Genomic DNA, 18,829 nt, shown 5'->3' on the forward strand with positions numbered 1-18,829 from the left:
TGAAGAATCTCCAAGGGCTTGTCCTGAGCTTGCCTCCTGTTGTTGAAGTCTCAGGGCCATCAAAGACTTTTTCTGCCAGCACCTGGACTCTCTGCTGAGACTCCTGCCCTGCCAAGTGGTACCCTATCAAGTTCCTGGGGCCTTGGAAGGTGAAGCTGGCAGACCAAGACTGAAAATACACGCACAGACCGCCGTGCGGGGAAAATATTGACACTCCTTCCGAGACGCGGCAGAAATCGACGCTCCACTGGCATCGCGGCTGGAAGATCGACGCACGCAGCTGGAGAAACGACGCGTATTACCCGCTGACGGAGGCTGATAACGTCGCAACCCACATAGTGCTGTTTTGCTGATAACGTGCGGCAGGATTTTTGACGCAAACTTCGCTGTGTGTGGAAAAACAACGCAAAGCCTGCCCGGACCAGAGTGCTTGCACGGATCTATGCATCGCTCTCCTGCGGAGAGGGAAAACGATGCACGCCGACCCGACCAGAGGAGGAGAAATAATGCACGGTCTCGCTTGCGGGTGAGAAATTGACACATCGCTAGCCTTTTCCAATGCACACTCGCATGTGTGTATTATTTTTACGCTACCCAGGTTCTTTTCAACGCTAACAGTGTTTTTACTGTTTTCTAAGGATTTAAGACTCTTTTTTGCTTTTTAATTAATAACTTGATTTGTGTATGTTGGATTTCTTTTGTCGTTTTGGTCTTGTTTTGTTTAGATAAATATTTCCTATTTTTCTAAACCTGTGTTGTCATTTTGTAGTGTTTTCACTGAGTTACTGTGTGTGTTGGTACAAATACTTTACACCTAGGCTCTGAACTTAAGCTGTCTGCTTGTGCCAAGCTACCAAGGGGGTGAGCGGGGGTTAACTGAGGGTGATTCTCCTTTACCCTGACTAGAGTGAGGGTCCTTGCTTGGACAGGGGGTAACCTGACTGCCAACCAAAGACCCCATTTCTAACTTATATATATATATGCATATATATATATATATATATATATATATGTATATATATATATGTGTATATGTATGATGTGGACCTGCTCATCGCTAGTGAAGTATTGGCAGATGGTGCTAACTACAATGCCCCACGTACTGGGGCTGGAAGTGGATGGCTCCATTACACAGCCTGCTAGCGGTGGTGCCACACCAGAATCACTTTAAAATGAATACACAGATGTTGGCGCTTGGCATGGTGCTGGCAAGGAGTGCATTCTGATCCAAGCACATTGACAGTTTTAATCACCCAATCTTTGGAAATATTGTCTCCGTCTCTGTCACTTGATACTCTGTAATGGCTTTGCCTTCTCCCCAGACCTTTGTTTTTTTCCCTGTTTTTTTCCCCATGTCCCTCCATCGCACACCTGTCTCAAAATTGTTCTCGTCTTTTTCCCTGCTTTGTAGTTTTCCTTTCCCTTAGTCTTTCACTCCCTCATTTCCTCTCACCTCCCCTTCTCTCTCTCTCCTTCTCTCTTCCTCTCATCCTGTGGCCTCGCTGTAGTTTTCTCTTTCTCTTACTTGCTCTGCTTCTTTCCTCTGCTGGTCTTATGTCTGTCTTTCATCTGTCTCTCCTTACCCCCACCTTTCTGCAACATCACATTTCTTCTCTCTTGCCAATTCTTCCTTCGTTTTCCTTCTTCCCCCTATGCTGTTTTTCCCTTTTTAGGTCTCGCTTCCTAGAAGGAGCATACATTCTCGGTTTGTGAGATATGTTGTCAGCTTACAGAGGGATGAACCCACCCATTTGTTTGTTAGCTTTTGTGGACTTTGCTTACTCTTTGTTCATATGTTCTCTCCTATAGTATGGATGCTTTACTTGTGTCCTTTCACTGCTAAGTTTTTAAGTGGTACTTTTTTCTTTTTGTTTAAGCAGACTGAGTGCATATTTTTTCTAGCTGACTCCCTTGTGTGCAATCCCCCGCCTCTGCTGCTGTCATGTAGCTCCTTCTTTGCCTGTGTGCTTCTGTCTGTCCCACGCGCCCATCGTGATGCACTTGCCCTCAATGTACTTCTCCTGCTTGTTGCTTTCTCGTCCCTTGTTCCCCCCCTCAAGCTCCGCATTGTGCTCTCGCTCCCATCTGTTTGCTTCCCTGCCGCTCCACATTGTCCGCTATCTGTTTGCTTTGCCTCTCCAAGTGCTCAGTGTTGCTTCCACCACCCAGGTGTGCATGTTGCTTCCCCCCTTTGTTGCGTAAGTCCACACTCCCTTTGCTTCACAAATACCACCCTATGTGATTTTGCCCTTCTGTGTTGCTCCCTACATCCATGTTGCTTTGACCCACTCCCTACCACTCCTTTTCTTTCTATGTGTTTAACAATCAAACTTGGATTGGTAAACAACAACAAAAAAGATAATATGCTTGTCATTTTGTAAGTGCTGCAAAATGATGCAGTCGGCTGTGTTGTAGGTTTATTTATTTCTTATTATTTTTTTAACCATGCTGCACAGCATTGCGGATGCTGTACAACATAAATAAAACCATTGGCATAGCCAAAGTTTGCTTTGTGTAAAAAATTTGAATATTATTTGGGGTGGACAACTATCTGTCTCAAGGAACTATCACAACCCTTGCCAGGGTGAACCCTTAAGCTCACTAAATGAACCTGAGCTCAGCCCCCCTGGTAGCTATGGCACAGAACAGACAGTCTTGAAGTAGAGGCAAAGTATAACATATTTTTGCAGTACCAAAATAATAATAAAGTCCAAATAGAACACAAGAAAAATCATAAACCAACTGAGGAAAATACGTGCATTTTAATAAATTAAATGACACAGGAAAGCCGGATATCCAATAAGGGAACCCCGAGTCATGAGTTTTTAAAGTTTAAATGTGAAAAAGCGGTAAGCGGCAACCACGGGTATCTGGTTTTGCTCTACCAGTACCTAGGTGCAAGTTAAGGCCCACAGAGGTGAAATGTGTGTTGGATACTTGAACCAGGTTCAGTCCGGGCGGAAATTCTGCTTTTGGACTTAGTCACTGAAATGGAAGTATAAAACCCTCAGTGGGGCAAGGCAGGAGGCTTTTGATGAAGAGTACTCCATGTAGTTGGATAGCCACTTGATGAGAACTCAGTGAAGCCGTTGACTTTTGATAGGAAAGCTCAGAGCAGGAAAAAAAGTTCTACTTCACCACAGGAGTACACTTCTAGAGCCCCCCAGACCTCTGAAAAGGCACTTTAAGACTTAGAATGTGGCTGGCAGAGGCATGGTCCAGTCCAGGCCAAGTTGCTACTGGGTAGTTGAAGGAAAGGTCTCTTGTAGCTTGTCGTCTCCCTGAAGTCACACAGAAGATCAACCAACTGACCGTTGTCCACTTCTTTGTCCTGGGCACAAGAGGGAGAAGTCCTTCAGGGCACCTTTTAGGTCACAGATAGTAGGTCTAGTTATTTTCTGTTCTTCCTTAGGTCCAGGAGTGTTCTAAAATGTGTGTTTGGAGGTGCCACACTTATGCCTGTCATGAGCTCTAGTGGTTGGGAATGATTCCTGGGAAGTACCTCTACCAGTGCCCTAACTAATGGGGTAAACATTCCAGAGCAAACCATACGCACTTGCCATTTTCAAGATGGCGAAAGTCTTCAACCGCTTAAACGTGGGCTCTGAGGGCTGGGGGTGCCTGTCGGAAATGTACTTTGGTAATACTTATGATTTCCTACACCTAACATCAAAATCCAGTTTGAGGCCGCCACTGTACCTGCATATTCAGTGAGGTACAAAGGAGTCATCTCTGCCCATTCAGGCCAGCCTATTGGTTGTTCCTTGGAAGCATTTTACACCCATTCAGCTAATTACTGGCTGTCGGAATGGGAGAGCAAATGCAACTTTAGCCGTCAGTAACTTCAGGCATGGAAAAGTAACTTTCTAAAAGTTACTGTTCCTTAATATTTATTAAAAATCCAACTTCACCATTTAATTGTTTTTCTAATAATTATTAAAAATAGTTGTTTAATTATTTGTCTACCTAGTCCCATTCCCGAGAATATTAGAATTTGTAAAATCCTTACTCTGTTTTTACGTAGGACATCTTGGCCTGCCACCATGAAAAGTAGCTTTTGGGTGCTAGTCTCTGCTAACATTAAATTTCCAAATGTCTTACTTTCAAATACTGTGCACCCTGCATTATAGACTACAATAGCTATATAAGGGTGGCTTCGTAATATTTGAAGGGAGGTTTTGACCCACCGAGAAGCATATATTTTGATATGTTGAGTTGCATTTTTTACACTTCTACTGTAAGGCTACACATGATGGGCCTGAAGCCATGCTTGCACTACTAATATAGTGGATTACCCAATAGGTGCTGCAGTCCACTAGTGGCATTTAACTTCCAGGTCCTGGGCACATGTGGTACCATATACTACGGTTGTCCAGGTAAGTTAAACTTGTAAGGAATATGCCACCAGCAAAAACAGTGTCCAGCAAAAGGCAAAAAGTATGAGGTGACTAAGACGGATTTCCTACAGGGAGTGCAGAATTATTAGGCAAATGAGTATTTTGACCACATCATCCTCTTTATGCATGTTGTCTTACTCCAAGCTGTATAGGCTCGAAAGCCTACTACCAATTAAGCATATTAGGTGATGTGCATCTCTGTAATGAGAAGGGGTGTGGTCTAATGACATCAACACCCTATATCAGGTGTGCATAATTATTAGGCAACTTCCTTTCCTTTGGCAAAATGGGTCAAAAGAAGGACTTGACGGGCTCAGAAAAGTCAAAAATAGTGAGATATCTTGCAGAGGGATGCAGCACTCTTAAAATTGCAAAGCTTCTGAAGCGTGATCATCGAACAATCAAGCGTTTCATTCAAAATAGTCAACAGGGTCGCAAGAAGCGTGTGGAAAAACCAAGGCGCAAAATAACTGCCCATGAACTGAGAAAAGTCAAGCGTGCAGCTGCCACGATGCCACTTGCCACCAGTTTGGCCATATTTCAGAGCTGCAACATCACTGGAGTGCCCAAAAGCACAAGGTGTGCAATACTCAGAGACATGGCCAAGGTAAGAAAGGCTGAAAGGCTGAAAGACGACCACCACTGAACAAGACACACAAGCTGAAACGTCAAGACTGGGCCAAGAAATATCTCAAGACTGATTTTTCTAAGGTTTTATGGACTGATGAAATGAGAGTGAGTCTTGATGGGCCAGATGGATGGGCCCGTGGCTGGATTGGTAAAGGGCAGAGAGCTCCAGTCCGACTCAGACGCCAGCAAGGTGGAGGTGGAGTACTGGTTTGGGCTGGTATCATCAAAGATGAGCTTGTGGGGCCTTTTCGGGTTGAGGATGGAGTCAAGCTCAACTCCCAGTCCTACTGCCAGTTCCTGGAAGACACCTTCTTCAAGCAGTGGTACAGGAAGAAGCCTGCATCCTTCAAGAAAAACATGATTTTCATGCAGGGCAATGCTCCATCACACGCGTCCAAGTACTCCACAGCGTGGCTGGCAAGAAAGGGTATAAAAGAAGGAAATCTAATGACATGGCCTCCTTGTTCACCTGATTTGAACCCCATTGAGAACCTGTGGTCCATCATCAAATGTGAGATTTACAAGGAGGGAAAACAGTACACCTCTCTGAACAGTGTCTGGGAGGCTGTGGTTGCTGCTGCACGCAATGTTGATGGTGAACAGATCAAAACACTGACAGAATCCATGGATGGCAGGCTTTTGAGTGTCCTTGCAAAGAAAGGTGGCTATATTGGTCACTGATTTGTTTTTGTTTTGTTTTTGAATGTCAGAAATGTATATTTGTGAGTGTTGAGATGTTATATTGGTTTCACTGGTAATAATAAATAATTGAAATGGGTATATATTTGTTTTTTGTTAAGTTGCCTAATAATTATGCACAGTAATAGTCACCTGCACACACAGATATCCCCCTAACATAGCTAAAACTAAAAACAAACTAAAAACTACTTCCAAAAATATTCAGCTTTGATATTAATGAGTTTTTTGGGTTCATTGAGAACATGGTTGTTGTTCAATAATAAAATTAATCCTCAAAAATACAACTTGCCTAATAATTCTGCACTCCCTGTATACTTTGCCAGTGCTCTGCCAAGATCCTGTGTCTACCAATTCAGAAACCCCTTTTACTTTAGTATGAAAACGTGTTGTTGAACATGCAACAAGTGATGAATTGTATTTCTGTCAAAGGCGTTTTTTTTGGGCATATGCTCTTCTCCTATGTAAATTTGTTATGAAATGATGGTATTTTAATTCCTTACTTTTAGGATTTTTGTTTTCGTAGAACATTTTAGGCTATTCAGCACATGGAGGACGGGTTCCATTTTAGCTAGTTTCCATTTTAGTTAGCCAGTATGCCCTGTAGTTTTTAGTCATCATTTTGTCATCTTTTGCAGAACTGGCAAAAGCGGTAGTCTGTTTTAACACCCTTTAGCCTGAATTGTTACACCATCAGGAACAACAAGTCTAGCACGTCCCCGCGATTTCTGTCTCAAGGGTTAAGGAGGAGACTTTTATAGTAAACATGTACCGTGGTTTTATGTGTTTAGTATTTACTGGCTTAGGCCAGTTATATCCAGTGTCTTGAAAATCCCCACTTGATTTTTTAAACACAAGAAAAAATTATTGTTGCCAGTTTCCTATAAAAACGCTGGGAATTGTCCATTGTGAGAGAGAAAGAAACTTCCCCCAGTGTGCAGATCCAGATGGGCGCTTCCCCAGATTCCACTGCCTTAAGTGTAGCTGCTACAGTCTTGTGAAGCTCTGGCTGCAACAATCACGGCCAGTGTTCTGTCCTTGGGCAAACGCAATCTCCCATCCCTTCTACTCGAAACAGCTGGCAAGCTGTTCCAAGCAGACAACAGACCTTGTTTTCCCAGATATGTGTAACCCCTCTGAATCTCGAGAAATAGGCTTATTATTTATTGATCTAATAGAACTAGCATAGCACCTATAGATAGCATAGTCAGGGTGTTGGACTACAAATTGTGATAATGATGTTATAATGTTTCCCTGCTGTTTTCAATTAGCTGCTTTTTAATGTTCTCTTCTGTGATAGTACCTTACAATATTGTCTTCATTAAATTTAGTAATTTAAAAATAAATAATTTTAGAATGCATATTAAGTTTCTAGTGATACTTGAGTGTGTTATTCACTAATGGAAGCTCGTTTGAATTACCACTGTTTCCCTAAACCTTTTATGGGACTGTTAGAAACCTAGAAAACACCCCCTTCTCATGAATGCTAAGCGGCTGGGGTGTACTGTGGTACAAGACGTAATTCTTCCTCATCGTGCTGCACTGAACTACGTCCTTGCACTTGTGGGTTAGAATCCCAGGACTCATAACAGCGTGTTCTCTCTCTCGCTCGCTCTCTGTTATTGGGCTCCCTGACCGCATGAGGTCGTCAGGTCTGTCTCCTTGCAAAATAAAAAAACATTCTGCAGCCTTACGACTTTATTCTGGGTGAGATAATGATTACTGCATTTCATAAAGCGGCTACTCATTTTTATATCTGGCCAGGAAACGAATGTAATTCTTGGTAGCCTCGTGTTATCAAAAAATTGAATTTATATATGCGCATGCGTTAGGGGGTGAATCCTCTTTATCTATCCTATTCACCTCTTGTTTGCAATTTGCTACCACACAGCGAGTCAGCCCACTTCACAGTGAATGATGGCATATTGCCTGATTACGTGCACATCTGCTTCAAAAGAAAAGCACTTCATTACAAGCCTTGCAGAACAATACTTTACTTTGCCAGTGCTATTTTGTGTTTTTTTTGTCATCCTTGAGTGTTCAAACTGTGTTTTAGGTGTAGTAATTCAGAGCCCGTAGTACCTTTCCTTTCTGCCATTAAGAAACGTATTTTCCTGTGATGTCGATTAAATCTAAAAAGGGTTCCTCTGTATTTTAAATACACCTGATCTCTAGGAAACATCCATAATGTTCTCTTAAAATTATTATATATATAGCTTGACCCTTAGGGACAGACGGCACTGGAATTTCTCGTGCAACACAACCATATCTGAATGCCCAAATTTAGGACTTTGTGCAAAGCTTTGTAAAAGGTCTGCTCTTGATCACATTTTTCCAAACAATCGAGGCCTGGTCTATTTACACATCCGCCTGGATCGCTGTTCTACCTTGTAAACGTGGGGTGATACTACTGCAAATGTGCTGATAGGGCTTATTGTGCATTGAGTGCTTTTGACTGTGGAACATCCCCAGGGCCTCCTAAGTCATCCGTGGCAGCTCTTAAAGTAGTTAACTAAACAAAATCGTCTTATCTCAATTAAAGGCTTATCTCAATTAAAGGCGACTACTTGAACAGTTCTGAAGTAAAGGCATTTAGGAGACTCACATTGGCCAGGGTGATAGTTTTGTTTTTATGTGTTGACTATTTGGCTATTGTGTCTATGCATGTAGTGTTTCGTTTCTTGACTGTATGGATGGATAATATTTTTGGCGGGCATTTCTGTCTACATTGATAGTGCCTCCTTCCCCTCCTCAAAAACTTGTATAGTTTAATGCTGAAGTGGTCATGAATGAAATGTCAACCTTTTGTGTTTGGACAGAGTTGGTCTGCAGTTGTAGTGTGCATGGTATGTTATTTTGTTTTTGTTGGGCAGTGTTGCAGGTAATTGTTTGCTCTCTGCAAGAGATTGAAGCAGTCACCACCTCTCCATCACTGTGTCTTTGTCTTTCAATGTTCCTGTCCTCTGTTGCACTTTTATCGTCCTTGTCACTATCATAACCTTTTTTTTACCACGAACTCTGACACTCTAGGTACCCTCTGAGAATCTTTCTTTGAGTTTCCCTAGCTCAACCTTAAGTGCCAGGATGCCGTCTGAGCAGCACTATAGAAATCACACACTTATTTCTTCAGTCATTCATTCAGCTCTGCTCTCTGGTGCAGATCATGTGTATCTGACACCATGGGTCCACCTTATTGGAAAGACATTGTTACATTTTACTTCTCTTCTTTGTTCTGATCTCCCACACAAAAAACACTAATCTAAAAGCTCTGGCAAAATGATTCTGCAATCCATTACATTTACTAATATCGAGAAACCATGGTCCTGTCTTTTCATCAAACGCAACTCCCTCGAGCTGGCAAGGTGGCTAAGTATGTTAATGACCCCGGCTGAGAAATGATCCGATCTGCAGGTCATGAACTCACAAGGCCAGCTTCCCTTCCGAGGTTGGCAAATGGAGGCTAAGTAGATTGGTTTAAAGTAACCCTGTTATCTACAGCCCTTACAAAAACACACGTGGTATGAAGCGCTATGTAGAAATGCTGTTACCGTTCACAAATGGAAATCCCCCCCACATTGCAAGGCATGTGTTCTAACACTGCTTCCCCACTCTTGTAACAGAGAAACTTCACCTTGGTCGGTGATGTTGTTAGGGGGATCTCACATACTCCTCTTTCTATAATACGGTCCTGTTTTAGGTCTGGTGCCACAGATTTAGGAATCACCACTGAAAGACGGGCTTGGGCTCCCTCCTATGTTAATCTTCCTCTCTACAAGGTTTTTATGGGCAGAAGGTGTACGCTTCCACTGAAAAATAGTGTTTGTATTGCACCTTTTCCTACCGTGAATCTTATCTTTAATACAGTAGACTTGCAGTATTTATTAAACAAACCAGTGATCAAGGCTAATCTGTTTGTTATAAAAAGGCAGTGTGCTTACTGTGAAAAATGTTGCAATTGAATTAGGAAAGGAATATTTTTTTTTATATTGTGTTTACACTATGCTCAATACCTTTCCAATACAGCTCTTCATTTTTTTTTTTTACTTTTTAAGATCGGGCATGCATGAGCATTCGGCACTGCATGCGAAACACTATTGTTTACAAAAATGGCCAGTTGCTTATCGTTTGTTGGCTTCCTTGTCCGTCTTCTTTGCAGCCTCCTAATTGGCCAGTGTGGGGCAAATATCAATAATTCTAAATTCTGAGTATCCTAATAATATACCAACCGATTTCTGAATGGTGTTTGTGATTTCAGTATGAATACATGACAAAAAAACTACTGACAAAGACAATAAATCTTGCATAGGCAAGACTTATTGGCTTTGTCAAGTGCCATGTCACTCAACACCACTCCCACCCCACTCTGCACCACTGCACTCTATGCCACTCCACTGTACACCATTCCATTTTACGCCAGTCCATTCCACTCTACATCACTCTGCCCCATGCTTTTCTATGCCACTCCACTGTATGCCACTCTGCACTGCCTCTCCATGCCACTCGACCACATTCCATTCTGTGCCACTCCACAACTCTCTACTCCTCTGTCATTCTGCTCTCCTCTGTGCCACTCTCATCTAAGCTACTCTACTCTGTGCCACGCCACTAACCTTTGGCCACGCTGAATAGCTGTCATGTGGCTGTACAACATAGTTAAAAGACACAGGTAAAGCCTATAGCTCTCACAAAGGCTAGACCTATTGGATTTGCCAATGCTTGTTTATGTATTGCAAGGATGTTGCCGTCATGTTTAGGCAGTGACATCCATTTTTAGGTCTCGCATGAGACCGCACATTCACTATTGTTTGCGGCAATCTGTTGTTTCTCATGCCTTTGCTTCTTATTGGGCAGCGAGTACTGGTTTCATGGTTTCACTTTCTGTTCCACTCTTTCGATAGAATATTTGTTATTCCTCTACTCGCTCAAATTTTTTACTTTCTGTTTAAACTTCTCTTATAGCATTGTTTGCTGGCAGTCTCCCCCTCTGCATCTTTGCTGCCCCGCTCACATCCCGTTTTTTTTTGTGCAGTTTTACATAGTGTGAAGTTAGCCAGAATTCATTGAAACGCTTTCCTTGAGCAACAAATTGTTACGGAAGGTTAGAATAAAAAAATTGATAATGGCAACCTTTTACACTAATTACAACTGCTTAAAACATACATATGAGTGTTTTCTGTATACATAATTTACTCACATGGTGTATTCTTTATTGCTTATACATTTACAAATGTAATTCTAAAAGTGATAAGTTTCAAAACCTTATCGATCACAGAAAGTGGACTATTGGGGAAGATCAGTCACAGCAGCCTCTGTGCTGTAGAGCATATCTGTTTGTATAAGTGTACAATACTGACAGCCATTTTATCATATACTTGACGAAACATGCAGTCAGTCACTTTGTCTCTGTTGCTGAAGAGGCAAAAGAAATCCTCTGAGTATTTTTTTTTAATATAAAGAGATGTCCATTTTGGCCGTGACATGCCTTTTTTTTGTTATTCCTGTGGTGTTGCTGAAATGGAATGTGGAAGGTGAAGTTGTGAGGTAATAGAGAATGTGGGGACGACAAAGGTTCTGTGGGAGGAGGTGTGAGAGTGGAGGTGGGGATTAACTGCTGCATCTTTGTTTCTCTGCTGTTTCATCTATGCTGTCATAGAGCTGAGAATAAAGTGATATCTTGGATAACTACTGAGTATGGATCTTTACTACAGTTCCAACTACAAAAAAGCTGTTGTTTCCGCCATTCAGAACTAGCTTTTCCCCAAATGAGCACGGGCACCCCGATTGTAGAGGCACTCCAAGTAAATCAATGGTCACGTGAAAGCCTTTTAGTGAATTGATGTTCTAAAATAATTTTTCCAATTTTGACTTTCACCCTTTTTGGAACCAGATAAAAACAACCTGGTAGCACAGATGAGGGCTTGAACAAATGCAGGTGCCTGATTCAGACAGGCGGAGGTGAACTGAGCATACAGCTCATCCCCTAAGCATGACTTGCCCTCTTGGCATGATTTACCCGTCGGAGTGATTTCAGGGCGACAGTGCTGGCCGAGAACTGAAGCACGTATTCCTTTTCCAGGCCTGCAAAGAAAAAAACGTTCAGCTTCCCCAGCCTGGCCAACACATAGTTGTCTTTTTTCACATTTATATAGCGTGAACTTCACCCAAAGGTATTGGAACGCTTCAGATGACCATCAATCACATTACACTGGTTCACATTCATTATATATTAGGCATGATGAGATTAAGCGATTTGCCCGGAATCACAGGGTGTTGCACCAATTTCTGGACTAAAACCTGGTTCCCCAGTTGCAAAGTTGACAGCTCTGGCCCTGATGCCACATCTCCTACCCATGTACATAACTTCCCCTTGCACTCCTTGTCTGCTCTCTGTAGCCAAAGTGCATGAACGGTTTCTGAATATAACATCTTCCAAATAGGATAGGCTACTACTACATCAAACATCCTTTTAACCATACGAAATGACGCTTAGGCACCCAACGAAAAGTGAAGCACTTTACCACCTCCTCGAGGTTATGAAGTGCTATGCAGATACCGCAATGTAGTACTATCATCTTTTTTTTGTTTTGTTTTTTTTGTTTTTTTTTAAAGGCTCACAAATCGAACAGCACTGATAAACCAAACCAGATTTATCAGTGGTTCCACTAGATACAACGTTTCCATTGTTTTCCCAAATCCATGCCTACTTTCCACGGCATTCAGTAATCTGAAAATGTCGTAAGACTTGCGTAAGGCAAGTATCTTCAACTCTGTTGTAACAATAAGCACTTTTTAAATACCATGGCTCGTTTACACTTTTCAAATAGATGTGTTGACAGGGCTCGAAAAATCATAAAAATGTTACTAGACCTGCAAGTCGAGTAATTTAAATAATCTACTCGACCTAACTATAATGTACTTAACCCATAAACGGGTCTCAAATTGTGTGATCCTAGGCAAATAATCGCCTTTTTCTTCATTGCTCTGTGTTCAGAGACAGAGGTCAAAAGTCAGTTGTGTCTTCTTGCAATGCAAATACATTCCTTGTGACTGCAGAGTTTCAGGACGTTGTAAGGTGATCTGTCTGACCTATGTGAAATTAAAGAAAGGCTTTTGGTATTTTCCTACCACACAACATTTAAATAACTAAGTCAACTGTACAAAAATTTCAAAAAATATTTCAGTAGCTGTGGAAGTCCATTTTTTGTACTTCTGTGTGATGAAAAAAATATTTTAATAGGATTAAAAAAAAAAGTCAGAACACTTTACTTAATGATGTGCAAATGATAAATGTTTTCTGAAATCCAATTTTCACAGATTATTGATAATACACTATATAGTTTTATCAGTAAAGCTGCAAGTTAGTGGGAAGGTTTTTGGACATTTCATGGAAATTTACTGTCTGTAAATGACAGTGTGCTACCACATCATGCTTTAGTAATATATTTATTAAAAGTGAGTGTTTAAACATAAACTGAGAAATACTCCTGCCCTGATGGCAAAGCTATTAGTGAACTAAGAGGCAAGTCATGCATAGATCATACGTACCCTATATGTGGTCTAGATTTATTATACATTGAGCAAACGTTTAGTGTATTTAATCAAACAAAAGAGGAGGTTTTTTACAGCAGAAATGCTGAACTCACATATTTGAAGGTGCACTCATGTGAAAATGAAGAAAAAGGCGACAGTAAAATACAATATTTGCCTAGGATCACACAATTTGAGACCTGTTTCCGGGTCAAGTACATTGCAGTTAGTTTGAGTAGATTATTCAAGCTACTCGACCTGCAGGTCTAGTAACATTTTTATGATTTTTTCGAGGCCTGCTGGTAAGTCAAACAAGCCCATCATTGATAAACCAATCACCAATACCATTTAGACAGAGAGCACTTGCAGTTTAGCACTGGTCAGCATTAGTAAAGTGCCCAGAGTCCTAAAGCCAGCGAAAACGAAGTTCAGCATAGGATCAAAAACAGGTCAGAAGCCAAGAGAGGGGAACCGCGCCAAGAGCTGACAGGTCTAACCATGGCTTACAAATCTTGTCAGAGCCAAAAGATTTTGCATTGCCAATACATTTAAAAAAGAATTCCATGACATATGCTTCCATAATAAGTGTCACACACTAGCATGCCAAGCTCTATTGGTTTTGTCCCAGTTAGCTGAGTGATTAATTTAGAGGAGCAGTTTAAGCCACTGTTTTACCTTTTGCTATATTTTCCCCCTTTTTTTAGTTTTTAAAGCGAAAATATGATTCCTCCTAAGTGACTGTGCGCACCCACAGCTTTGCTTTGATTGTGGGGTGAAGTATTTTAATTTAAGGAACATGTAGCATGTGGATGCAAATTCAATAATTGATGATGGTGTCTCTTCGCAGCCTGTGCACAAATTGACTCAGCGGCAGGTTACCATCACTGTGAAGAAGGAAGACAACGCCTGGTGGCCCCGACTTACCAAGCAAGAGAAGCGACCTGTTTTCTTGGCGCCAGATTTTGATCGTTGGCTGGAAGAGTCTGATGCGGAGATGGAGCTCAAAGCAAAGGTAAGTTAGTATAGTTGTTATATTTGGAGTGCTCTGAAGAGCAATAAGAGTACAAAAAGGTATACAGAAAGCCTCCTGCAGCAAGTGTAGGTTAGGTTTAGAAAACGGGTAATGGCATATACATAGAACTGCAGTTATTTTGGCAGCGACTGTGAGCATAGAGGAAGGACTTAAATGGCAATGCTAACCAACATAGAAAACAAACTGTGTTCACTAAGGTCACAAGATTTGTATTTGTATCCTAATAATAAAGAGAAAGTAAGTGCAAACCTGACACACACAGAGAATGCTTGTGTACCCGAATGTACTCATTAGTGAGTGCTTTTAACCAGTTCTGGATGAAAGACTAGGGTACCTCTCCAAGCCTGGCCTGGACACCTCCGGGCACTCGATCTACGCTTTGTAGCACAACACGTGTGAACAAGGGCATGGCCACACATCAACTGTGTTCTTATGAGATTCCTGCTTTCTTAGCCCCTGCTGTTCACGAAAGAGTAAGTAGCAGGTGAAAAAGCACCCTTTTCTGTTTGCTAACTAGACTTCCTGTTAAAACCACCCATGTATTAAATTTACAGAAATATGTCACAACACCAGGACAGACATAAGAAAATGCAGACAGTCCTAGTATGTTCAGGTAGTTTAGTCATCCTAGTCAAGGCAAATGCACTGTAAAGTGATGCTTTCTCCGAGGTGGACCCTGAATTACTTCAGGTGATTGTAAACCACTGGAAAAGACACAAACTACCAGATTCTATGCATCAGTTACTTGAATCAGCCTAGGGATACAGTACAATGAGGGTGAGCTTTTCTATGACTGTCTTCTGAGTGCAAAATCCTAGACTCAGATTCTGGTCAATGCAGAAGTGCTGAGGCAGCCTTTGGGGGTCACATTCATATGCCATGTGGGTTTTATGACAGGGAATTACACTTTTCTGATCTTAGGCTACGTTGGACTTTTAGTGGAGTTATATATGTGTAAAGCAGTTCTTTCCCCCTCGTTCCCTTTGTGCTGCAGGTGCCACCCCCTACGTGCGCCCTTGGTGTGATCTATAAAGTGCGTAGGTGATGCGTACTGAGATATTTGGTCTTTGGCTGATGTGGGTGGATGAGAAAGAAGACAGAGAGAGAGACACCCCACCACCAGCAGAAATTATCTGGTTTCTAGCTCTTTTTAGGTTGAGCCTGAGCAGCGCACATGCGCTGTCTCTGGACATATTGTAATCTACATCTCTGGGCTTGCACCACGCCCATCTCATGCCTATCACTTTCATTCATTCCTTGGTGGGTGTTCTTTTTTTTTTTTTTTTAAAGGTTCCTATAGCGTGAACTCGATTGGAGGAGCGCTTTACACGAGTACGTGAAATGTCATGAGGTGCAAACTCAATGTGATGAGCCTTTTACATGACTACCACTTATGTACAAGTTTAGCAGTTGAAAAATATTCGAACTTGGGCATTTAAAACAGAAAAACACAGAAATCCTGAACATTGCTCTCCCAGCACAGCCGGAAAGCTGATACTACAATATTCACTGCACTCAGGAAACTTGCCCCATAATGCATAATGCCCCATTTCGTTTTCAAATATTTGTGCTTATAACTCAGGCTATGGTGGTCCTACGGCAATGGGACCTCCACCAAACCGTTCTGCATGACATGCTCTATCTATCTAGGTCATCTCTGGGTCCTCACTCTAGGTTGGGGGGACCCCAAAATAGTAACTTCTCCCACCATTCAATGTCTTTTATAGCTCTGTCGTGACTAAAACTTTTGTTTTACAGCTGGGAGTAGTTTGCGTTTTAAGGGCCTTGTTTGTAATAGTATTGCAGCATGCCTGAAAATGTGTAAGACTCTACATATATGGTTACCCTGCATTACTTTCTGCCATTCTGTTTTCATGTCGTTAGGCCCTCCAGGGGCTGACTATATGGTTTCATGACCATGTTTCTTACAAATGCTGTCTTTATTATGGTGTCCTTTACCCGCTGTTCTGAGCATTACAGTCAACATACTACAATATTTGCTGCACTTGGAAACGCACCCTATAATACTTTGCGGGGCATTCCCTTTGCAAAACATTTTTGCCCATAACTCACCGCAGGACATGCTTTTTGTGTCTAGGTCATCTCTGGGTCCCCACACTAGGCTGTGGGGGATCCGTAAATAAGAATATAAGAAAATATAATAAATAATGTCAATATTTCCATTTTTTGCTGCAGATAGAAGAAGGTAAATGGAAGAGCTTTAGTTATATGCAGGGCCGTTGGAATTATGTGGCAGAGAGGACCAAATTATGCAGCAGGTTTGACCGATTTATGTGGCAAGAAAAGGCCAGTTATGCATTTACAACGCCAGTAGCTCTAACTCAAGCAAATGCGAGACCTACTGCATTGCAAATGCTTGTTATCCTAGGTATCCATGAATCTGTAGTGATTCCAGGTGCAGAGCTACTAGACACCATGGAGTTGTCGCATTATGATCGTTATAATATGTTCTCTGTTTGTGGAAGTTTGTATATTCTTGGGGGTGGGAGACCTGCCTGTTGAGTGTGTGTTAGCCTTACCCTTAGAGCATGCGCGCGTGCGTATGTTTTTCAGTATCTTTCTGACCTCTGTGCGCTGCCAGTGACTGGTTGTCACGTTTCGGTGTATTATTCTCACTGTTTTATCTGGTATGTTCTGTCTGCCTGCCTGGTATTTTATTAAATGCACACTTTAGTTGGTGGGCCATTCTACTCTTAGTTGTTAATATTGTGCTTTTGAAAGCGCTATAATCTTCCTGTAAAGCTTCTTTTTTCTTTAGTTCCTTATAATCCTCACCCCCTTCTCTTCTTACTCCTTCTCTAAGATCTTGCTCGTTTTAGAATCATTCTCTTTTTTAAAAGCAGGACTTGGATCGAGTGCATTTTCACAGCAGTGGACTAGCTTAAGGGTAACTATGTCAATTCAGTGATGCGACGAGGTTGAAATTACCACCCTAGTCTTGAATTTCTTGCAGGCAATCTAGTAAAAAACGAGATTTGTCTCCTTCCCGATAAGGCAACGTTGCTTCTTTCCCACATGTATATCAAGAACTCCTCTTCTATGAAGCGAATTCTACAGGAGCTGGCCAACTCCTGGGAAGAGTAAAAGCAGACCTTAAAATTTGCTTCTGGCGTCCTGTGAATAGTCAGTCATTTTCTTCATTGTTATTAAGATTCAGAAGGCCTTGTGAAACAGCTTTCTATGATGTTAGGAAGATGACGATGCAAAAGGTTTATTTAAATTTTGTTTTTCCGATACTCAATGTTACGGAAAGTTTTTCTTTTTTTAAGGAGCACGGCGATGTCTGAGTTTGTAAATTGAATGTTAAATATTTCCCTTTAGGAAGAAGAACGGATAAGCAAAGTTCACGTAGAATCGAGACGCCCCAAAGACCGTAAGTGTGACCTCTGTGATGGCAATGCTTGAAGTGTGCTGTTCACAGACTTGTGACAGCTCATAAGACTCAGCCGGCACTTGACCATTTTCTAGCAGCCAGGCTCATTGTCGCAGCTCCCTAGAGTCCAGCTATGCTAAGGCTGTAAAACGGATCTCCAAATGGGCAGATTATCCTGCTGTATGCAGTCCATCACGTGTACGGGGAGGTCCTGCCCTCAAACATGAGAAGGGCTTCGCTAAGAGAGTGAACGCTGTTTATTGTAAGCTTCATTGTTTTTGTTTGCCTATAAGTAAAACGTGGACTTATGCACAAGAGATTCATTTTCCTTCTTATTGGTGTAGTTCATTGTTAAACCAAAAAATGAGAAGATTTAATACACACAAAAAATAGTAATTAAAAAAATATAATTAGATGATGCCGACTTTCTCTCTCTGGTGATAGCTGCAGCCCCTCTCTTTCTTTCCTGCATATCTACGCCCCAAAAGGAGGGTATTCACATCTGTAACCTACATATGCTTTTTATTTTGCAGCATTTGGACACTTGAAGAAGGGCTACCTCTTTATGTACAATCTGGTCCAGTTCCTAGGATTTTCTTGGGTCTTTGTGAACATGACCGTCAGACTTTTCATTTTGGGGCAAGGCAAGTAACGGAGATATTGTTTTGTGTTTTCCTTGTTCATCAGAGGTGTAATTTGCCGCATGTGGTATGTGTCTGCGCACAAACGCGTGGATGAGTGGGCAGAGTGCACTGTCGGAGTGCATAAGGTATGTGTCTGGATAAGTGGACAGAGGATAGTAGTGAGTCTCAGAGTAAGTGGGTTCTTCATTGTTACTTAGTGTGGCCTTCCTTATTAGAAGGCACTGCCATTTACATTACTTGTCTGCAGAAATGGGAGAGTGGGTGTAGTGCACCTAAGCAGGCCTCTAAGTGAATTCCCATAGGGTAGTCATACAGAACTGGGAAAATGGGCAGAGTAAAGTTAACGAGTGCACCTAAGAGAGTGAGGTGTAGTGCAGTGACACAGTGTGGGCGAGTGGAGGCTGCGCAGTTTAGTTCTAGATGAGCGAGCATTGCAGTTATATAGTAGTTGTTTGAGTTGGTTGGTAGATAGGTTGAGTGCTGCTATCCCTTCTATGAGTGACTGTGC

At 41.8% G+C, this 18,829-nt stretch overlaps 1 protein-coding gene across 1 annotated transcript in view; it reads left to right on the top strand.

Annotated features, from left to right (window-relative positions):
- Nucleotides 1-18,829, top strand: part of HACD3 (3-hydroxyacyl-CoA dehydratase 3) — a 159,358-nt gene that overhangs the window by 82,672 nt on the left and 57,857 nt on the right. Inside the window, exons 4-6 of the mRNA XM_069222852.1 lie at nucleotides 14,098-14,262; nucleotides 17,626-17,677; nucleotides 18,211-18,321. Coding sequence (XP_069078953.1) covers nucleotides 14,098-14,262; nucleotides 17,626-17,677; nucleotides 18,211-18,321 — 328 coding nt within the window. The remainder of the gene's footprint in view (nucleotides 1-14,097; nucleotides 14,263-17,625; nucleotides 17,678-18,210; nucleotides 18,322-18,829) is intronic.

The sequence above is a fragment of the Pleurodeles waltl genome, chromosome 3_1 (genome assembly GCF_031143425.1).
Source record: "Pleurodeles waltl isolate 20211129_DDA chromosome 3_1, aPleWal1.hap1.20221129, whole genome shotgun sequence".
In the NCBI taxonomy this organism is placed as follows: Eukaryota; Metazoa; Chordata; class Amphibia; order Caudata; family Salamandridae; genus Pleurodeles; species Pleurodeles waltl.